We start from the raw sequence: 23,348 nt of genomic DNA, 5'->3' as shown, positions 1-23,348 counted from the left end.
CGTGTCGATCCATTGAGAGTCGAGAAATGCATCGTTGAAAATGCTGTATAAAAAACCACAAAATAGTATATACTAGTCAGAGAGATATGAGCACACAATAAGCCACATTTTGTGTATTACATCCAACAGATTTCCTCCTCAATACATTCCAAGCATCGTTCAGATCAGTTGTGTACTTGTATTCTGTGTGGTCCGAAAAATATACTGTATTACAGGTCAAAAATTTTTTTTTATGTTTCACAAAGAGACTCCAGGCTATAGATTAGCTGACCAGTTGTAATGTGCCTAAACCTCACACTAAGGGTAAAAATCGAATGTATATAGGCATACTGTGTATCAGATGTATGCAGAGAGTATACCAGTTGCTGCAGTAACGTGACTTCCTGTATCTCTCAACAAGCTCTCTTCTCTATATCATAATACTCTTGCTATAATTATACCAAATTATAAGCCCTGATATATGAGACCATGCATGTGCACTATAGTTAATGATGGGCATATACTTATAAATTATACAGTGGAGTAAGGACAGTTAAGGTTGGGACTGTCCCTGGCGCAGAGTGCCGGTAAATTTGAGACAGGAAGCCACACCTTCTCATTATGACATCATAATTAGATGCGGCCTAGCTACAAGCTTATTAGCTCTGAACAAACTAAATACAAGATCCACACACACACTGAAGTTGTATATACATTCAAGTTGTATAATAATGCATCCAGTAGAATACCAAATGTGTGAGTATAGTTGTGCTTAAATGTTAATATCTTATGATTGGAACATTTCTAATAAAATCATTCTGCTGATACCATTGTGTAGGCAAATGAATAAGCTACAACATATCTAAAATTGTTTCCATGACAACTGCATTCCTTTTTGGTAAGAAATCACATCATATCAAGACAGTAAAAACAAGCAAAAGTACCTATAATTATACTATTATATACACAAGAAATAATTACATTGTTATTTGAGACAATGAACAGTTCAGTGAACAAGTTCAACAACACTAAATAATGCGTCTCCATATGGAGTCTTCTGTGTACAGAACATAGTTATTTGATACCCTTGTTGGAAGTCGATCAGTCACATGTGATAAATGGCATTCCACTTCACTATATAGGGTGTGTATGGAATGTTTGTGGTGAGAGTATTCATATCACTCTAAACCCTTCTCCAGCAACCTATATACATCTACATCTCTGGTGCCAAAGTGTTAGTGGATAAAATGGAGCTGGAACAAGGACAGTAAGTGATTATTTGTGATTGTGCCACTGCATTAAAGTAACGACTTATTAAACTGTTGCTCTAAAATAGACAACAGGCCGAGGATTTATGTGTCGCTGCTATAGATGGTGATGTCAACAAAGTGAAGTGTCTGCTGGCACAGGGGGCCAACCCCAACCACCCTCAGTTCTATGCATTACACAGCGCTTGTAGGAAAGGTCATCTGGAGATAGTGAAGGCACTTGTTGAGGCTGGAGCAGACACTGAGAGAAGGGATGATGACGGCAGGTCTCCAGTTCATTGGGCAGCCTCTTATGGTCATAAGGAGGTGTTGGTTTACTTGATCAGGGATCGCAAGTGCAGTGCTAGTAAGTGTAGTATTCCGTTCACTATTATAATTATGGCTATTGCTACATATGCATGTCTACAAAAATTATGTGTACATAATACAAATCAATTCACATTTCACTAGACAACATTGGATTATCCCTTATAACGAATACAAGGCGCAAATAGGCTCTGTATATATTAATGAAATTGTTATAGTGGTTGTTATAATTATGCCCAAACTGTTAATTCGGCACTGTGGGTAGCCATTAATGTTTTGCTTTATATCGATGATCACAGTATAACATATACTGTATAGCGGGTAATTTTCGAGGGACAAAATATTCGTGGTTCAGTAATATTGAGACATTTCACGGGTAATATTTTCGTGGTTGCTGCATGCTTGCACTGCAAGTAAAGGTAGGCAAGGTCGCTTCATTCGTGGGTAAAATATTCGTGGTCTAAGCTCCAACCACAAAAACCACGAATATTTTGCCCCACGAAAATTACCCACTATACGGTATACAGTGATACCAAGATTCACTTCCTGTAGATACCAGGGACCGGGACAACAATACTCCACTACACACTGCATGCTATCATGTTCACTTAGATGTGGTGCAGTACTTGGTGGAGAACGCCCACTGTGACACCAGTGAGTGTATCATATCTGTTCGCATAATATTATATGTTAATGATCGTAATTTTCAGATGTAAGGAACATGGACAACCAGACTGTACTTCATATAGCCTGCAGCCGCCCCAGTGAGTATAAAAATTATACAAGGAAGTACTTGTTTCGTACAAACTAGAAATATGAAAGCTCCGCGGCATAAATATAATTATAACATAATTTTGTATATGATTATATAGTTGATACACGAGTTTGAAGCGTTCGTAAAATTATACAGTGATAGTTGCACAGCCTTTAAGTTCAAACAATTTTCATTACTATAGTTTTCTGTCAGAGTCCACTTTTATTGGTGCAGTACTTGGTGGAGAAGGCTAACTGTGACATCAGTAAGTTTATTTAAACTGTAGTTAAACTGCATGTATATGTATAGTTATCTGTGTAGTTATCATCGACTTATCAGTTAAAGCTCTCTGACACGTATATATACTAACCTAGCTTATACACCTATATATACTTTTACCTGGAACAGATGCAACTGATAACGAAGGCAGGACACCCCTTAACGTAGAAGAGAGTGATTACTATATGCATGAGCCTACAGAGGAGCATTTTTATAACCAGGACGTTCTTGACTACCTCAAGACTCAACGAAAATCGTCTTCAAGACAACCAGGCAAGTTATGAAAATATTCCACCAAAATTGTTATCCCAATGCATTTTCCCACATATACTTATACCATGGGAGTCAACCAGCTGTTCCACTGCATGATAATTATGCCGCGGTGCGCATGCGCAAACAAGGTATACTGTGTGTGTCTGTGTGTGTAGACTGTCAGCTGCTCAAGGATCAATGACATTGCAAGTATGAGAGCTATAATCGTAATTATAGGCTTCTAGCAATGTTTTACCAAATAAAATACTTGGTTCTTGAGTTATACCATTGTAACCTGTTCGAGTGCGTATAGCAAAACTTAATAATTGTTGTCTATGGAGTGTAATTGCTACTCTATACTTAGTAGTTATAGTTCTGCACTAGAACGCTATAGCTGGCATTCTTTTTAGCCTGCATGCCATTGCAGCAAAATTACCATAATTATGAACATTATGTGTGTATTAGCAAAAATTATGTTATGTAGTTTTTGACACATCCACCGAGGCATCAGCACCCATGGTCCGCACAGGCCTACCCACGGACAATGAAGTTAGACGCCAATTATTTTCTCTATATAGCTGTATTTTCTGTGAAAGTAAAACGTATTAAATAGACATGTTTTACTATACACTCTATACTATTGCTATATAGACACGCCTATATACAATCCATCCCAGGTGCAATCTCTATATGCCCATCCGCAGGGGCATAATTAGAAATGTTATGGGAAGGAGGCAACGCCCCCGTAAATGGTTAACCGGAAACCACACCCACTAATTATCGCGTAGAAGAGCAGGTAAATTACAGTGACTGGAGGGCTTGGCAAATATTGTGCTAGCATATATTGGAATAATAGGGAGACTAGCAACTAGCATAATTGAGAATAATAGGGCACTAAATTAGCATAATTTGACCCTCAGAGTGTATACCTAATTTCACATCTTATAATGTAGCCGGATAGACATATATTACTGTACTGTAAGCACTAGCCATTAGGCAGGCATGGAGGAGTATTTTCTCTTTCGGCACTAGAGGATTATATTTCACTTTCTGTAATGCTACCTTAGGTTAGACTGGCGGCGGACAGCTGCTCGCGTGCGACTGGCAAACTGCCTATCAGTCACTTGTCTCTGCTGCAATGAGCATTGCAGCCTATCAGATTGCTCAACGTCATATTAGCCAACCCACACTTACACTTCAGGGGATTCAGTACATTCCTGACCTTTATACTTGGTTAGCAAAATTTAACCCCATTATCTATATATGATATTCATGTTTGGTAGTGTCATATGATCTATACACTTCCGCTGAGACAAGTGACTGATAAGCAGTTTGCCAGTCGCCGCCAGTCTAACCTCTGGTATATAGCCTCGGTCCTGGGGCCGATAATAGAATGAAGTTGAAAAATACTAGCTATAGAGACAACAAGGGAACGAGGCTACCTCAGGTATAGTGCTATGAATCAATACAACTACAAATAAATTGATGTCTTTACACTGGAATAATGGGTATTATAATACACCAAACTGGAATAATAGGCTGACTTTTTAGACTAAGTAAAACTCTAACGAATGCTCTCTTATCTTTATATTAGCCTTGACACCACGTATAATTATAACGGCAATTTGGCGAATTTACGAAGATTGGCAAATCATTAGCTATAATCACGGATGTTGAAACTTTCCGTACTAGTAAACAAATTATGCCTCGGTGCGCATGCGCAAGCGAGGTATACGGTAGTGTGTTTGTGTGTCTGTGTGTGTGTCTGTGTGTAGACCGCTACAGCTGCTCAAGGATGAATCAAGTGCAAGTAAGAGTTTCTATAGGCTTCTAGTCATGTTTACTTGGATTTTAATTCGTGGATTTGCAAAATAATGCTTTGTTTTCGAGTTATGCCTAGTTTTGCTTACTTGGAATGCCATTGCAGCCTTTTCAGAAGAGTCTGTAGCAAACTTGTTCACCGAGTGTTACTGCTCTACTTAGTAGTTAGCTCTGCACTATAGAACGCTAGCTATTGGTAGCTGCAAGGCTCTGCTGATGCAGTGATTAATTTTAGACTTGAACTTTTGGCATCGATTGTTTTTAACAACAATCATGGTGGATCATTACGCACTCTTTGAGTGTTTGCATGCAAAAATGTTCATAAAAAATTTAACATGAGTGTATAAAAGCTTTAGTATAGCTTTATGTTACTGTATAGTGGGTAATTTTCGGGGACAAAATATTTGTGGTTCAGCAATATTGAGATATTTCGTGGATAATATTTTCGTGGTTGGAGCTTGCACTGCAGGTAAAGGTAGGCAAGGTCGCTTCATTTGTGGGTAAAATATTCGTGGTCAGACCTTCAACCACAAAAACCACGAATATTTTGCCCCAGGAAAATCACCCTCTATACGGTATCTGACGTAACTGCAGCACAAGACTATGCCGGAACTAGTTGAGCAATTAACACGTCGAATCCTACAGATACTCATTGACAAGAGCCTCCTTGGTCCAAGCATTGGCCATTCGACGTCCCTTACGAGTTGCAAGCTCTTCTTATAAATTAATTAAACCATGCCCATGCAGCCTTAGCCAAGCATCTTGTTGGAGAGCAGCTTCCGTGTTTCTGCCGTCGCTTTGGAGTCTTAGTATACCGTCAAGCATGGCTCTTTGCTTACTTTCTTGAACAAATAAAAAACACCTTGAAAACTGTGCATGCCTATAGCTATAGTTATTTGTCTATGTATATCCTACAGCTTTTGACCAATGAGATCAATCTGTGGTGACGTAAGTGTGGATTAAAGGGCACCATAATTATACCAGGCCAACTTTCATTGAATTTCCTCGTGTATATGTTATAAATTGCTTACAATCTGTTATATATGCAACTTGGTGCCTGAAAGCAAAGGATTTACTATCATTTTTTGATTGTCATACAAAACCACACTATACCCATGCTGTCATAATTATCTGACTGTATAAAAAAATGGTTATTTGTGAGTGCATGGCAGAGTTTAGTGAACTGATCAATTTGTATGAAGAGAGACCCTGCATGCTTTACCAATCAGTATAAAGTCCATTAATTTTGAATCCATTTTCCATCCAAATGACTCTATCTCGATGATTTCCCCTCCTTTTCCTTGGTGTTGTAAGTTACCACTTTGCTTACAACCATTGTAGGCAACAAATTGCCTGAAAGTTGCCTGGTGTGTTGTGGCCTTAGGGTACATCCATACTTACACTGGCTCAGCCGCTGGGTCACATGCACAACATTGTCGTTCATTTTCCGGCAAGACTGTTATTATAGCTAGTTGTATCCAAGGTGACGTATACCGTAGCTTAGGTAGCAGGCATTTTAATTCCAGTGGGTACATAACATGCACTTATGGTCCAGTACATTTTATGGCAACGTAAACCATCCTTGGCCTCGAGGCTAATTTGCCCTCGGCCTTGTAGCCATAAATTCTGATGTATAGTGGACAATAACTATCTGGAAGGCTGTTGTATAGTCTCTTCAAAATCTTCATTTTATGGTCACAGCCATTATGCATTATTCAGGTTTTGTCAATTTAGCATGTCGACTGATTTGTTCTATAATTTTTACACTTCCGCTGTATTGTACTATCAACTTCAGTTAATTATTCAGCTTTAGCAATTGAAAATAACCTCCCAGAACGGACAGCCAGGCTGTCAGCCACACCCAAAATTAGCAAAACGTACCTCGAATCCTTGAGGCAAGATATTAAAAATACTACATAAGAGAGCATGTGCATGTGCTGGTACTAACAATGAGGTCAAATTACACAGCGTGCATAGCAATTTTTTGAAATTCTCTGCTATCATAATTTTGACGGTTAAAACCGGGAAAGGGTTAACAGTCATTTAAAGTACAGTCTCATATGACTAGATTGGATGGATGTCATGGCTGCATGTATAATCGGTCACATTATCAGTAATACATGTGTATAAAGTAATTTTTAATTCTACAGGGTCACAATTTATCATTTCGATACAACCCAAAGATGTGTGCTGTAAACCTGGGGATGAAGTTGAGTTTACGATATCGACAGCACCGCCTGCTACAACTACATATCAGTGGTTTTTCGAAAATCCAGAAATATCACTTCCTGATTACAAAGGACAAACATCTGAATGCTGCCTTCTGATACCAAAATTCCTTCCTAAGCATAAAGGTGCTTACTGGTGTGTTGCTGAAGATGCATCAGGCACACAGGTCACCTCACAACCTGCAACACTCACTGCAGGTATACTTGTCTGCTTATTTTAATAATAATTTATACCCTAATTACATACATGCATGCATGCATAATGTACTCATCATGGATGCATGATGGTTATTTAAAGTATGTGATACCTCATTGACTATTCATTTAAGTACAGTGACTGCTTTTTACACAGAGGGAGAGAAAATTGAAAGACAAGATTTGCAGCTTATAGGGAAAATTTTGGAAAAATCTGCAATTGACTTCAGCAACTATGGGATTGAGACAGTGCACCTACTCAGTGGCGAGAGTGATGTGACTTACGAAGAGATGGAGTTTGTAATGAAATTAAATCCAAGGACACAAGTGCTGTCCATCAACCTAAAGCAGGAAATCACAGCAAGTAAGTGCTAGTTGTGATTATAATTAAACTAAAATTATAGTGGGAATTTCTGTAGTCACCGTGGCTGACTGTGAGCATTGGTTGTACTGCAAACAATACATGTCAATATTTTCTATTGTACAGGAGTGAAAGAGGAGCAACTTTATGCCAAAGCCATAAATGAGAAGGTTTCCCTTACTTACACCAAAATCCTTGCCCTGGGCCCTGGCCAGGTAGGAAAGTCTACTTTTGTTCGCAGATTGTTGGGAATAATGGAAGGAAATATCCAAACATCTTCTCCAGAAACACAACCCCGATCTAGTACCGGTATTTCAGAGTCAAGAGAAGCTTGTATACAGTATACTAGAGTAACTGGTGCCATTACTCATGAAAAAAAATGGTGTGTTTTGCAAAATGATTTGCACGATCAACTAAGTGGCTTAATGTCGCTGATAGTTAAGCAATCTCAGCAAGGTCCACAGCATGAAACTACGGAATTATCTAGGCAAAAAACAAACAAGACTAAAACTGTAGTGAAAGAATCACTGGTTGAATGTGATCAAACGTTACTTCATGGTAATGAAGGCGTTGGAATTAAAACTTCGGAGCCAGTTAATACTAAAGATCCAATTGCTACAGGGGGATTTCCCACTTTGGACTCACCTCTAGTTATTAGATCTACTCAATTGCCAATTGCTACTGAACAGAGTGCCTCAAAACTTAGCGAATCAGACATTGATAAAACAATTAGAGAATTTGAAAAACTAAAACAAGAATGCAGTCATAGACTAGACACAATAGAATTTGAAATGCTATTTAATGTAGCTGATGTTGGAGGCCAACCAGCATTTTTAGAAATGCTGCCATCCTTAACTATAGGACCAGCTCTATACCTTGTGTTTATGAACCTAAAGCAAGAGCTAAATTCAAGATACCCTGTGCCATTTAAATGTAAGGACTCAACAACGAATCTTTGTAAAAATTACTCTTACACTTCAGAAGAAGTATTATTTTCGGCACTTTCAAGCATAGATTGCTTTGGACACTCAGATGAGGAAGTTGAACAGTATGTTCAGAAACCAGCATCAATTGACAAAAAGCAGAAAGATTCTCTTGCATTACTAGTGGGAACTTTTCTTGATAAAGTTAATGACGAAGAAATAAAATTAACTAACCATCAGCTAAAGGAACGACTTGAAGAAACAGCATTTTATAAAGAAGGGCTCATTCTCCGCAATAGCTTCAGCTTATTAGTGAACAATATGAGTGCCGAAGTCAGTGAAATAGAAGGTCACAGAAATAAACTAGAAAAAATACTCACTGCAAAATTTCGGAAGTATCAAATTCCAACGCAATGGTTAATGCTCAGTATCTGTCTTAAGGTTCTTGCTAGAAACCAAAAAAAGTATCATGTTTCCTTTGCTGATTGTGTCAAGTTAGGAAAGTATTTGGACATGGATGAAGAGATGGTGAGTGTTGCCTTGCAGTTTCTCCACAAATACATTGGGCTTGTGATGTATTTTCCTCGTCATGAAAACCTTAAGAAAATTGTAGTATGTGATCCCCAAGTTGTGTTTTCAACTATCAGCGAACTTATCTTTAATATTTACGATCACAACCAGTTTCAAGTTAGCCAGGCACAGTATGACCACTTTGTGAAAACGGGCTGCTTTTCACCTCAAGATATCATGCTAATAAATGATAAAGATATTTTTGTGAATGAAGAGAAAAAGAAACTTCTTCCAATCGATAAATTAGTAGATCTACTGGAGTACCTAAACATTGCTGCTAAATTGCCCGCATCTACTAAAGACGAAGTGTACTTTCTGCCTGCAGTTCTTCAAACTGCTGAATTGGATGTTGTTACAAGAAGCCAAAAAGGAGAAAATAATAAATTGCTTCCAGAACCATTATGCATTCATTTCAAAACGGGGTATGTACCTTTAGGATTTATGTGTGCTTTAATTGCAAATCTTGCTGTTGACAATAAATTTGTTCTACTCTTTGATGAAAGCAACAAGCTGTACAAGAATATGATTCAATTTCGATTCCAGGCTATATTCAATGTCACTGTGGTTTCTTTACCACGGTATTGTGAGTTTCGTGTCACTAGGCAACCCTCAGATAATAATGTCATTGAGTTTTGGAGTAAGGATGGTTGTTCTCTTATCATGGAAACTATACGTACAGTTGCCAATAAAGTTATTCAATCTATGCAGCATGGCATGCGTCTAATAGACAATGATTCAAAAATATATGAGTTTGCTTTCCATTGCCAAAGACATCCAGATGCCGACTTCGGACAGGAATGTCTCGCTAAACTTGACTACGATCATTCTGATCAAGAAAGCGGCTTCGGCAGAATTATTCTGAACAAAGCAACATGCACAAAATGTGTAACTGCTATTCCACTAACTCCTGAAATGATGGTTTGGTTTGGTAAGGTGAGTGAATTATACCATCCACACAATGTCAGTAGATGGTTCCAAATCCTATGTTTTACAGGTTCCAAGCACTCCTCTAAGAATTTGTAAACAACCTGCTCGAAAAGGCAATGTCATAAGCATACGTGCTGATGGAGTACGACCACTAACATATCAATGGCTCTGTGATGGTGACGACCAGGACTACGATGGCTATGCAACAGATACTCTCATCATTAAGGATAGCAATTTATTGTCGGAAGGTGTTTTTAAATGCCAAGTGAAAGATAAATGTGGCAACTGTGTTGAATCTGATGAGCTTGGTAAGCATTATAATTATTAATGTGTGTGTGGCTATAATAATGATTCCACAGATCTCTTCGAAGATGTGCTCAAAAGAACTTGGAAATTAAAAAAATCTGAAATCAATAAATTGAAGAGTGAGTAAAAATAGTCTTGATATTTTATTTCATTCTTGACTATTGCTATTATTACTGTAAAGAGAATGGATTTACCAGTATCAGAGAACTGAAATGTTTCCAGCTAGACACGCTGGACTTTAACATGGGGGAGAAGGAAAGGATGAAACCACTCCTTGCATTTGTTCAGGCAAAGTTTGACAGTTCTTCAGGTACATAGAATGTTCCATCAGTATTACTTGCGGATAAAAAGTACTTACTCTGCGTGTGATTAGGCCCATACCTTATATGCAATTTAACATATACGAATGATTATGACATTAACAATGTGCATTTTAAAGGTAGTGACGGATATGTGAGTAAACCACCTAAAATTATTGTTAATGTCTTACTAGCTTCTAGTGATTTGTCTGCTCTAAGGGACATTGTAGACACTCCAATCACTGGACCACTGGAGTACCAAATGAAGTATGGAGATACTTACATACAGGTAGGTAGCTACAGACGTAACTTCAAGTATAACTATTAAAACTGTACATTATTATTATTCAGTTTACCAGTTCGAACCCTATCTTAATGTGTGCCCTTGCACCCTACTCATTATTGGTGCTTCAATGTAACTTTAAAATTTGTTGATTTGCCCCGATCAGGCTGTTTGTATTAGTGGCTCTAGTTATTACTAATGCTTTTCCGTCATGTATAGGATCCAGGGACTACCAGCCTCCATGAGTTGATGGTCAAGCATGACGAGCAGTTGGATAGAGAAATCAAGGACAAGGACACTGCCCTCATTTCTATACACTTTGATGATTTTGAAAACTACATCCACCGACTTGAGTTGACTGGAAATGAACAAGCTGACGTAAAGAAGATTGCTCAAGTTAGTGGCAATCAAGTGGCAGTGATCAACTGTGTGACAATCTGGAGGGGTCACGAATCCAGCAAAGCAACCTTCAGAGCACTGATAAGGATCTTATTAGATCTGAAGAAGGAAAAGATTGCTATCAAGATCTGTCAGTACTTGAAAGAAAATGTAATTCTATACTATTGCAGAGTTTAATTAAATAGTATACCATAAAGTTGTACTGGACTTTCTACCTGGTAATCACATGCTACGTGAACTGTTTTTGAGTGGAAATTTCTATTTACTCGTGTTGTTTACAGTTAATTGTAGTATACTATTTATATAATATTCTCCTGTCACAGGCTGGTGGGGACAGTCAAGTCAGTAAACAAGGAGGTAAATTCACTTGAGTATATACGCTACTGTATGATCATTGTACCACCCTTATACTCAGAATTGTCTCCTGGAAGGAATGAAGAGCCCTTGACTAGAAAACGGAATGTCACTAAATCCATTGTGAAGAGGTCATCATCAGGTTTGATTGTCTCAACAAACTGTACTGCATGTTGTTCACTGAACACTATACTATAATTATATATAGAGGATCATGAGAGGTCCCTGTCATCAGCAACTCCGGTCCAGAGAGTAGGAACTATAACATCATCATCTGCAGGTCAAGTCATCCACAGTCAAGTCTGTAATAGAAGAGGTAAAATAGTATTCACTGCAAATGTATATAATTATTATACAGATAGTAGCTAATAGTGGATATAAATTCTACATCCATGTTCACTGATTCTATATATAGGACCAACCGCTAATCGAATCACTTTCCAAGAGCTAATGAAGCAGTACAATTTGACTGACGAGCAACTCGACAATGAAATAGAAGAAATTACGTATGTTGCCGAATATTTCGATGGTGTGAAGATCTATTCGAATGCAATGGGACTAACTCGTGCTGAACAAGCCGATGTGAATGAGTTGTTCCATAAGAGAGGAACTCAAGTAGCCATGACTGAATGTCTGACTATCTGGAAGCAACACAATCCTTATGCAGCAACTTACAGAGCTCTACTGGAGTTGTTACTAGGACTAAGAAAAGAGAAGATAGCTGATGAAATCTGTCAGCACTTAATTCAAGTGACCCAATGTGAGTGTTATCATGCTCTATTATCAAACACACTTTCTTGATTTGTTGGCACATAATATTATAGTTACTGTTCTATACTGCATTGTTGGTACATGTATACTAGCTGATTAAACTGATACTGATTGTCTCCATTTGTTGTATAGGAGGTGTGAGAGGTGTGGTCACTGGCTTGAACTAATCAACTGACGAACTGTACAGGAGAAACTTGTTTATTATGTAATTGTACGTTAGTGGACTGTAAATAGAGATATGGTATTATTACAACTGTACAGAAACTAAATAGTGTGTGTATACTCATGTTCTGCATGCATTTATTTATTATAGCCAGCGATATTTTTCTCGCTTCTGTTTTAGTAAGGCCATTTCAAAGACTGTTCATACTGTCATTACAATGTCATCACTATAAAAATAATTAAAGTACTGAGGGTGCTGATGCCTCGGTGAATTATTTATTTATGAAACGTACACAAACGTACTAATGAAATGTACACACGAATTCACGTGACTATTATAGTCTATACATAAAAGAAGGCGGCCTGGCCTGGGATTGAGGCTAAGATACCAGAGGTAACGTAGAAGAAAGAAATTAGCTAACTTTACTAATTAGCATTCTTCTTCTATCTATGATGGTGGTTGAACAAACTCTACTTTTGACTAACATTCATTAGCCCAGGCCCTCTGGAGAAAGAGTCTTTCTCCCCTTGATGCGGCCTGGGATCGAGGCTATGACCGTACGATTATCTAACCGTATATACTGCATGTGATTATAGGTCACAATTACCCAGGTATGGTCAGTTCATGATATACCACAACAATGCAACAATACAAAAAATGAATGTTGTAAAATAACACTGGCATCCATCCCACGAAAATTATTTTGCACGGGCTAACATATATAATTATGTACTCACAAAGTCATTCTTGAAGTCAATGAAGTTCAAGTTGAGGTTGCATGGTATATATAACTCCAAAGTGAAAGAACAGGTGTGACCAATTGCTAAGCCTGACATAGTATCAGTGCATGGTGAGATGAGCAAAAGGCCAGTTGGTTGAGACACTATTACGCTAAAATTATTCCGACGTACCTATGCATGAGTGTGGACTGTGTAGAGGAATATAATCTGTTTTAACACTTGTTGCGATTATACGCCGCCCACTTGTTAGTCTGCTATATATATAATAATTGTTGATACCAAAAAATATATTGTTCCAGCAAACTCTAACTCCTGGTCTGATAAATACAGCCACTGTTGGTCTGCCCTATGGTGACCACTGTAAACAGCTAGTGAATTCACCGATTGTGTTGCATGTACTTATATGTATACATATGTCCCATTATTGCTTGACCTCTGACCCCTCCTGAAGCTGTTCAACATCGATGAGGTTCCTGTGAGCATACAAAGAGAAGAGAAGATTTCTGCCAAGTCCAACCAAAATAATCAATGCTCAAGAGACATAGCATAATTAGGAGTATGCATGTCTTTGTGCATGGTGTTGAGTGTATGGTGTGTTGTGTAAAGTATATACTTAATGGACTATGCAGTCCCTGATGTGTTAGCCTTATTAATTTAATAGGTAACTGTACTTATAATATCTTACATAGACAATGACTACTTCTTATGGTCATGCACATGAATTAGTTATAGCTGAGAATTGAGTAAGCTAGTGCATGCATGGCTGCATAATTAAAGTCGATGTATCCCACGTGAGTATGTAAGTATAATGCTGTGCTGGTGTTGGGTTGCAGGTATGTGCATTGTGTTGTCCTTCTTAGATCATTCAGATGTGTATGTCTGCATCCATGGCTTTAGTGGTTCCCCATTGTAAATATATGGCATCCTTTCCTGTGTGGTGTGTACTGACGTGACCATGTTTGGTGGTGTGCAGTAACCAATGACGATTTGAATCAACCTGATGATATTGATCGTATCCTCACTAGTAGTTTGGTTATACAGAGACATTGGAAGCAAGTCACTGCCTGAAATGAGGTTAGTATACATGATGTCACTGTTGTTTCACTGTTTATGCCAGCTATTATAACTATCAGTCAGCATCGTTAAAGACACTAAAAGTAATTCTTATCTCCCCATAGTTTAACTTACTGTCTTGCGGAAAAACTCTATTGCGCTAGTGATGGTGGCTGTGACAAAAAAGTGTTTGAGCTGCTACAAAGAGGAGCTCCACCCAACAGTGAATACTACACTAGAGTAAAGAGTGGACTCACTCCACTACTCCTGGCATGTGCTAACAACCATCTCTGTAGTGCAGAACTACTCATCAAGTTTGGAGCGATTGTAGCTGCTACAGATAACGACGGTTGGACCCCCTTACACTACGCATGTCTCTACAACTGTAAGGACACTGCTAAGCTGTTACTGGAGCATCACTGTCCCACAGGTGAGCCTGGGTGTTAGTCCATGCAGCTGTGTCAGTAGGTGTTTGTCATCTTGTCGAGGTGTGTGGCAGTGGTCACCATTCTATAGCTAGCAAAGCTTCACAGGAGGTACATTTGAGATACGCAATTCATCTTGTGGTGGCCATGCACAAACACTTTTTAGCATGTTTCATAACCCCGGTATAGGTAGGGTTATCTCATTTGGAAATACCAGTTGTTAAGCGAAAAAATGTGACAACATAATTTTAGATTTTTGACGAATTGAAGAATTGGAGAGATTGTAAATCATAATTATTATCACAAGCATGTATCTGTACTATCTGCCGAGGTATAAATAACAATAGAGAAGTCGCCGAACTCCGTCAGACATCAAAGTGCGTCAGGTAAAAGGGCGTGTAACGCACAAACAAAACAAGACTGATTCAAACTAATTACACACTAACAGATGGCCATGGGCCTATTATCCAGCGAAAACTTGGATAGGCCAAGTCGCTTCCAGTGATAACTTGAAAAAACTACCGAATTTTTCGATTTTTGAAGTGTAGCTCCGCTTTGCAGGGTCGCCTGATTCTGGGAATTGCTCCACTCTGTACTGCACTCTATCTAGATTGTACTCAGCTTGTGTCAGTTAGCTATAGCTGTGTAGTTTGGCAAAAACGGGGATCGTTCTGACGAAAATCGAAAAATTCGGTTGTTTTTTTCAAGTTATCACTGCTCGGACTGGAAGCGACTTGGCCTATCCAAGTTTTCGCTGGATAATAGGCCCATGGCCATTTGTTAGTGTGTGTGCGTTACACGCCCTTTTACCTGACGCACTTTAATGTCTGACGGAGTTCGGCGACTTACTCTACTCGGTCATCGGTCAATTTCCGAGCAATTAGCTATTTGACCGACCATAATTATTTTAGCTACTTGTTCGGTTATAGTGCAGTGTCCTAGCATGCAAATATTGAAGGCCAAAGGTCATAGTTATGATGCACATGCGCACTAAAATAATGATCACATAACAGTACAGCCATGTGTCTCTCTTTGTTAATTGCACAAGAGGAGGACTATTATAGATAATTATGTATTTTATATCTATGTAGCAGAGTGACAAGACGACTAGATATATAAGCTTCTATTTTATGTGCTAATTGGGTAATTTAGTGTCCCACCAATATCACCTGATGGCAGAACAAAAGGTATTATGCTAGGAAAACTTGTCATAACAATCAAGATGCCGGCGATATTTAAATTATCTGTAATATCACAATCCTAGTAGACATTGGCGATTTATTTAGCGTCCGTCCTTACCTCCAGTTATAATAATTTATAGATTTGTCAAAACATCAAAATATATTTTTGCTTGGTTTGACAAGCCAATATTATATCGTTTTGTATGTTTCATCAATGCCTGGGTGGGTACTAGCATGCACAATACTGTCAGTTCATGCTCAAATCCTGTTCAACTAACCATGCATACAGATATCAAGGACAGTGATGGACGGACTGCTGCCACATATAGCGTGCACCTTACCTTGGCTGACTATGTGGAGGAGTTCCAGCCTGGACCTAGAGGTGAGTTGAGTAGGTATCTAGTGAGTTACATGGTCAGTATAATACAGCTAGTCCGTGTGATGTCATACATGCACAGTCAATACAAGTGCATGTTGAATCGCAGTTGGTCATAATTATTTTTTCTCTAAAGGTGTTTGGAGTAATGCAATAAGTATATGATTGGTTAAACCTTCGAACCTAGATCCATCAAATGTTGAATAATATTTATTTGTGTTTAGTAGACTCACGCTATTCTGGCTCTGAATTACAGCCACTTCGATACAATTATACCGACCTTTTGGTGATTTTTACTGCACAAAACTCGCCCTGAAATGTGGCCACTCGTTATTCCGTATACTGCATGGCCGCCCCAAACTAGGTTGTATTTATTACGGCCGGATATTACGCTTTGGGTGTGGTTTAGCAAATAAAGATGGATTACAAGAGCATAATGATTTATAATTCTTGAGACAGAACCACAACATTTCTGAAATACGGCCACCTCGCTATTCCGGAGAAGCTGCACTGTCCCAAAGGTGGCTGGATTACTGAGAGTCTACTGTATTTGTGAATAGTGTAATAATCAGATTGGTCTAACTTTGATCCATCAAAATGATGTGACACATTCCTGCACACAAACACCGTATAGCGGGATTTTTTTGCGGGTGCAAATTTCACGTTTCAATGCTAGGAAACCACACTCACACATGTGCTTTGCCATGGCATCTGTGATATTGCACTGTATCAAGGGTTTATAAAAAGAAGAGGGCATGCAACTCGGACTATTCTCAGACTCGTGGTATAGGCCTTCCGCCCATACGAAGAATGCTATTTTTAACATATTTTTCTTTGTAGTATATCCTGCCTCCGATATGAATTTTGTTGAGTACGTATAGGATAGTGTGCCTTCTTCTCTTTATAATTAATAAACCCTTGGTAGTATAATTATGTACAAGTAAACTGCTATAGGGAAATAAAATGAACAATTTATGGCCCCCTTAGTACACTCGGAATACTATATAGGAGTCTTTTTGGTTTCTAAATCTCCTCCTAAGCATATACTATTTAACTATTATGTAGATCCTCTGTCTTCGTACCCAACACTGGAACAACTGAGTCAGCTGGAATGTGACCAATGGCTTCAACTTGGTGTTCGCTTGGGATTGGGCAATGACCAACTGGAAACCATAAAGAAGAGTCAACATCCCACAGCAGCAACTCTCCAGGCAGCCAAAATTAAGAATATTGACATGCAGTGGAAGGATATTGTGGAAGCTCTAGTGAGCATTGGAGAGTACAAGTTGGCTGAGAGTGTGTGCACTCAGCAAGGTCAGCAAATGACTGCTTCAGTTAAATTACTTGCGTTTGTAACATTCTTGTTTTGGGAAATTCCTACTAGAAACAATGTTGTACACCACAAGTATAATTATAGTACTATATACATGGCATCTGCACAAGGCCGTAGCAAGCGATCAGCTGGCTGGTCTGGTTTTAGCCTGGCAGCTACAAGTAGGTAATGGTGTAATCGACTAGTGTAAGCCTTGCTTATGACTTTGCGACTTGGGTATTGAGCATTATGAGCCATTCTATTGACTTGCAAAAATTTGCCTAGCCAAAAGTGGCCTAACCACTCTGAACTTGGTTGCTACGCTACAATGACGTGCTATCCAACTGCAGGGGAAGGTGAGAGTGCTCTGTCAGTGAGTGCATTCTATGGCTGGCTGGACTGTGTCAAGCATCTTGTGGAAACTGTGGGCCTCAATCCAAAAGGTGAAATAGTACCTCAAGAAAAGCATTTATTCACAAATAAGAATATTTGCAGCTCAACAAGTCAATCATTTTCACAGATATAGTCAACAAGGCTGGTGACACCCCACTCTCTCTGGCCTGTGCCAACGGCCACTTGGACACAGTCAAGTATCTTGTGGACAAGCATCATTGTGATCCTAGAGGTAAGTTTTTCAGTGTAATCATAGATTAGAACTTGAAGTATACGCGGTTAATCGTTCTTATATACGAATCTTTCTGGTACTTTTATATGGATATAGGCACGTGCTGCACTGTACTTTTGTCAACTTACAGAATAACTGCAGGGCCTTAGTTTTAAAATGGACAGTGAATAGCATCCCTACAGCTGTAAAACCGCTATGACCTATATGCTGGTAGTGAGTTAGCCTTGGTCCCAGGCCTTATTGAATAGAACGAATTTGAAAAAATATTAGTTGGCGGCCTATAAAAACAACTCGGGGGAACGAGGCTAGTAGTGAGTTAGCCTCATTCCCATGCATGCAGGTTGATTTTTCTAATTGAACGCTAGGTCGAAAAAAGGCCTGGTGCCCATTGCACACGTGTACCACAATTACCCAACATCTGGGTAATCGTGCACTGACGTAAAATAATCGTAAAATCTGGCGTTTATTTTTAATTTGTAACAAGCATAATAATTGTCGTTAGTATTTTATGTATGATTATAGCAAATAATTGCTCAACCACAAATATTTAACCCCCGAAAATTACACTATACGGTATTAAATTCAGCTCAAGTTGTGAAAGGAATGTTATTCAAAGCGTTCGGAAGTAGTCGTAAGTAGTTTTAATGACATTCGTTGCTAGATCTAGTACAAATTTTTGCAATTAATTTTACTCTCATTCGCAGAATACCCACAAAACACCTTAATAAGGTGTAGTACGTGTCATGAGCTCCTTTTTATCAGCTGATTGTCCACGTATCCTTTGACTTATAAGTTCCAGCGAGAGTTTCCATTACATAATAAGTGTTAATGTTGCTAGCTCTTGATTATGAACAACCGGAGTTACTGTAAAATAAGCCATTTAAACCGAATTTGTTTTGCACTGTACAAAGTGATGCATGATTTTCACAGCAAATGTCACGCAAAAAATAGTCACTTTTCACAGGAATATACTGCGTTGTGTGTGTGTGGGTGTGTGTGTGTGGGTGTGGGTGGGTGAAACCCCCACGAATGCGGGAGACCCTGTATAGGTGGGTCCCCCACATTCGTGGGGGACCCACCTCTAAGTTACGTTAGTACCACCATTTAGTTTTAATATCGGCAGTTTCAAATTTAGCGATCTTCGATTCGCTCAATCGCCAAATATTCCTGTTATTCGATGTTTATATAGCTGTAACAGTGGCGGACTAGAGGGTGTTCTTTGGGTTCAAAGCACTAGTTAGCAAGTTTTTTAGCAAGTTTTTCTTGTAAGCCTTGCTAAGCTTTATTTGTGCAGTTTAGGTAACTTAAAGACTCAGTCTCCATGTCTAGCCTAGTAGCTAGCCAGCTATATAAGTTATATACATGCAGATTCTATAGGCTACTTGAAGCCAAAAAGGGGCATGGTCCCTAACATTTTGGGCTACGTGTACTGTAATTGCTCTATAATTATAGAATCCCCCTTTTAAAATCTAGATATGTCATTAGTGTAGAATTATCATCTCTTCTGTATTCTATAGGTATCCTCTTACTAGCAGTAAAGCAAAATCAAAAATCAAAAGTGCAATTTTTACTGGTAAAATTCCATAGCGATCCGAATGTGACCAACGAAGAAGGCAAGACACCTCTCGATTTGGCAAACGACCCAGCGATTATAAAGCTCCTCTTGAAACACGGAGCCAAGGCCGCCAATGTCTACAAGGAACACAGCAAGCTCATCGGAAAGCTCTCCTCCGAGCGACCCCCACACCTTCCTCTGTTTGTGCTCATCATTGGCGATGGTGGCGTGGGGAAGAGCACTCTGTTGAAGTCCATTCTGAGCCCAAAAGGGTTTCGGTCCATATTCAAGAGAGCAAGACCCGTAGATGGCGTCGATGCGAGGACAGTGGGGATCATACCGTATGAAGTATACACCAAAGAGTTTGGGAGAATCATCTACTTTGATTTTGCTGGCCAGAAAGAATTTTACACGAGCCACAGTGCCATTCTGGAGAATGCTGTTCAAACCTCACCACCCATTATTATCCTCTGTGCTAAGCTTGTAGCAAGTGAGCAGGCGATTATTGCATCCACGTATCGTTGGTTGACTCTTGTCCAAAACCAGTGCACCAATCTGAAAGGCAAAGCCCACGTGATAGTAGTTGGTAGCCATGCCGACCAAGTAACGGAAATGGGAGATGATCCGCAAGCCAAAGCGGGAATCTTTGCCCCCATTATCAAGCAATTCCCGAGATTTATGTTCACAGAGTTCATTCCAATGGATTGCCGCTTTGCTGATTCGAATGACATGACAAAAGCAAGAAAACAGATTCAGAAAAGCTCTGCCATTCTCCGCTCTCCAGAAACTATCAGCCTGAATGCTCACACTTTTTATATCTACCTTGCCGAGAGCTTCAAAGACGACCTTGCTTTGACGTTGGGAAATGTATATGAAAGAATTAAAAGCGATCTTAACGAGGATCTGTCAAAACGCACCCAAGACATTCTTTCTTTCATACCCAGCACCGTCCCTCACCTTGTAGAGATCTGCGACCAACTACATAAAAGAGGTCTCCTCTTGTTTCTCCGCAATGACAGCTCTCCAGAGAAGTCTTTCTTAGTGATTGACCAAGCAACGCTTCTGTCTAGAGTCACTGGGACTGTGTTTGCTCCTGAAAATTTCCGCCAACATTGCAAGCTAGCTTCAAGCACTGGAGTGGTACCTTTGTCAAAATTCAAGAAAGCATTCTTTGGCTTCGATATAGAGATACTGATTGCCTTCATGTCTCATTTAGAGCTGTGTTTCGAAATTATGGACATGCAAGTCTTGGATTTCATTTCGAAGGAGATTGCCTCTTCCACTGACAGAGATGCTTCTGTTCCTGAGTTTGACACTCGATATCTCTTCTTTCCCGGGCTCATTCGAATCGAAATACCAGAGCAAATGTGGGAAGAATCGCAAAGCATCAAGTACCACTTTGGTTGGATACTCCAAACCTCTCAAGACACAGAGTTTTTCGATCCTCGCTGCCTTCAGGTCCTCATTCTGAGGATAGTATTCACGTTTCGCCTTGCCCCTGCCCTAAGAGTACAGCATGATGTCCCTTCCCTGCAAAGATTCTGCTCTGTGTGGAAGAGTGGGATCTGCTGGTGCAACGATGATGGGATTACCGTACACCTCGAACTTGCTGAAAATGGCCAATCTCTTGTTCTCAAAATGCGCTCTGACACAGTGCGACCTGAAGGTCTGATTCATCGCTCCAGAATTATGAGCACAATCCGTGAGACTGTTGAAAGTTTTGGTCGCAATGTGAATGTGATTGAAACGGTGATTGATCCAAATCAAGTTGTCAAACATCCTCTGAAAAATCCCTCTAACCTCCCACTGGTTAACATCAAAGATATTGCAGCAGCTGTCTCCTCCAACAGAGGCACAATCAAATCAACACAGCAAGTTGGCCTCACCTTCAAGCACCTCTTACAGTTTGAGCCGTACGCCGGCCTGGATCAAACCACCATACAGTGTATCCACAGTGACAAGATTGCCAAGAAAAATGAGAAAATCTCCAGTGCATTTGTTTCCCATTTTGCCAGCGAAATTGCCCACCCCGATAGTGAAAATCTTGATCAAGTAGTTCAAAACAGTCGCATGTACAGAAGAATCCTGTGCCCTTCCATTGTCAACATTCAGTCTGTCAGTCCCATACAGGAGGTGGTCCAGGCCCTTGAGACGTGGAGGAGTGAGACTGAGGGAACTTACAGCTGTCTGAGGGAGACTCTCAACAAGTGCAGCGTCTTTACTGGAAGAAACCCTCTGGTGAGTGTGGAATGTTAGTAAGTGAATTGAGTTGGCGTAATCTTGTATTCATTTGCTATGCTCCTCGTGTACATACAGGACCTAGCTGGTGTGGCTCATGATGATATTGATCCCTCTGTATTTAGTATCAGTGGTGATGATCAAAAGGTGCGTTGTTCGTACCTGTACAACATCTATTTCAGTGCAAATTAAATATTCTTTGGTTCTATAAGTGCTTCAGAGACTTGCTTTTTTGTGCGTACGAAAGTAGGTTGTTTAGCTTATATTAATTTTCTGCATCTCTTATGTGATGCCGGTATTATATAGGATCCAGGGATCACCAGCCTCCATGAGTTGATGGTCAAGCATGGAGTCACTGACAAGCAGTTGGATCGAGAGATTGCACAAGACGACCTTGCTCCAGTAGCTATGCACTTTAATGATGTGGAGCTCTACCTCAACCCACTGAAGTTGACTGCCAGTGAACAAGCTGACGTGAGGCGAGAGACTTTTTTAAGTAGAAGCAATCAAGTGGCAGTGATCAACTGTTTGTCAATCTGGAGAGGTCACGAACCCAGCGAAGCAACCTTCAGAGCACTGATTAGGATCTTATTGGATCTGGGGAAGGAAGAGATTGCTACCAAGATCTGTCAGTACTTGAAAGAAAAGGTAATTAACGATGTGATTGTATTCATTCCAACATAATTATTCTGCTGTAGGACATGCACATTTATTGTATACAGTGCATGTGCTAGCTCATTAATTTCCAGCTACATATTATTATACCTGGAATTCATGTGCTTGAGTAGTACTTTCTTTACATGCAGGCCCAGTGATCTATGAGTGCTGAGAGTGACTGACTGTAAAGCTAGAGCTGTAGGACTCTTGTACTGAATGTGTGCTTTTTATTTACCAATTGCTCCAAATTGTGAGTGTGGAGAGGAAATAATCTGTTTAACACTTATTGCATTATTGATCTTTACCTAACAGTTTTGCTTGATGATACGCCGCGTACTTGTGGAATCGAGACTATATTTATTGTTGAAACCAAAAAATCACCAATGTCATCAGCTGTAGTTACTCATTACATGGCAACATTACATGACTGTCCACATACAAACACGCAAACTATATGTAAGCATATCTCCTGCAGTAAAAGCTGGGTGCAATAACAAACTGAGTGGGTGGATACTTAGTGTTCGCTAGAGCTGCACCGGGCCTCTTCTGAGGTGGATTAAGGCGCGGTTTATCTATTCGATTATCCGGCCTGCCTCTAGAACAAATGTGTCCGCATAATCGAAGTTATACTGCACTCTATACACAAGTAGTATATAAATTAGCCTCCCATATACACGCACATGTAGTGAGGCCTCTTGTATATACAGGCGTCTTGAGATGAAGCTTCTAACACCTTTCTCTCGACCAA

The 23,348-nt window shown here is 39.6% G+C and overlaps 2 protein-coding genes across 3 annotated transcripts; both read left to right on the top strand.

Moving 5' to 3' along the window:
* The first annotated feature begins 1,108 nt into the window (after positions 1-1,108).
* LOC135335865 (uncharacterized) lies at positions 1,109-12,725 on the top strand. The gene is made up of 19 exons (XM_064531490.1): positions 1,109-1,246; positions 1,316-1,593; positions 2,106-2,207; positions 2,264-2,317; positions 2,510-2,572; positions 2,716-2,859; positions 6,810-7,085; positions 7,240-7,446; positions 7,570-9,869; positions 9,931-10,171; positions 10,223-10,288; positions 10,351-10,479; positions 10,663-10,757; positions 10,971-11,300; positions 11,474-11,507; positions 11,566-11,646; positions 11,713-11,820; positions 11,920-12,264; positions 12,408-12,725. Coding segments are annotated over exons 1-19 (4,875 nt in total). The 5' UTR covers positions 1,109-1,226; the 3' UTR covers positions 12,410-12,725.
* A 932-nt stretch (positions 12,726-13,657) lies between these two features.
* Positions 13,658-22,909, top strand: LOC135335893 (uncharacterized). Of its 2 annotated transcripts, none has more exons than XM_064531562.1 (10): positions 13,658-14,252; positions 14,357-14,661; positions 16,127-16,219; positions 17,279-17,489; positions 17,877-17,968; positions 18,046-18,150; positions 19,668-21,943; positions 22,022-22,090; positions 22,250-22,591; positions 22,750-22,909. In XM_064531562.1, the coding sequence occupies exons 1-10, from the start codon at positions 14,179-14,181 to the stop codon at positions 22,756-22,758; spliced, it is 3,576 nt and encodes a 1,191-aa protein (XP_064387632.1). In that variant the 5' UTR covers positions 13,658-14,178; the 3' UTR covers positions 22,759-22,909. The 2 variants fall into 2 exon arrangements, with proteins under 2 accessions (XP_064387632.1, XP_064387631.1); XM_064531561.1 differs by having other exon boundaries at positions 13,942-14,252; positions 17,279-17,527; positions 17,876-17,968.
* The last annotated feature ends 439 nt before the right edge of the window (positions 22,910-23,348 follow it).

Source organism: Halichondria panicea, chromosome 5 (assembly GCF_963675165.1).
Source record: "Halichondria panicea chromosome 5, odHalPani1.1, whole genome shotgun sequence".
NCBI lineage: Eukaryota > Metazoa > Porifera > Demospongiae > Suberitida > Halichondriidae > Halichondria > Halichondria panicea.
This window is presented reverse-complemented; position numbering and strand designations above follow the sequence as displayed.

What these genes read in the sequence shown, in the direction of transcription:
- LOC135335865 (XM_064531490.1), top strand. Translation starts at nt 1,227, where the DNA reads ATGGAGCTGGAACAAGGACA. An exon ending in ATGGAGATACTTACATACAG is followed by an intron (nt 10,758 to 10,970) that starts GTAGGTAGCTAC and finishes CGTCATGTATAG; the next exon opens with GATCCAGGGACTACCAGCCT. An exon ending in GTCAGTACTTGAAAGAAAAT is followed by an intron (nt 11,301 to 11,473) that starts GTAATTCTATAC and finishes CTCCTGTCACAG; the next exon opens with GCTGGTGGGGACAGTCAAGT.
- LOC135335893 (XM_064531561.1), top strand. Translation starts at nt 14,179, where the DNA reads ATGATATTGATCGTATCCTCACTAGTAGTTTGGTTATACAGAGACATT. An exon ending in GAGTGTGTGCACTCAGCAAG is followed by an intron (nt 17,528 to 17,875) that starts GTCAGCAAATGA and finishes ATCCAACTGCAG; the next exon opens with GGGAAGGTGAGAGTGCTCTG. An exon ending in TTACTGGAAGAAACCCTCTG is followed by an intron (nt 21,944 to 22,021) that starts GTGAGTGTGGAA and finishes GTGTACATACAG; the next exon opens with GACCTAGCTGGTGTGGCTCA.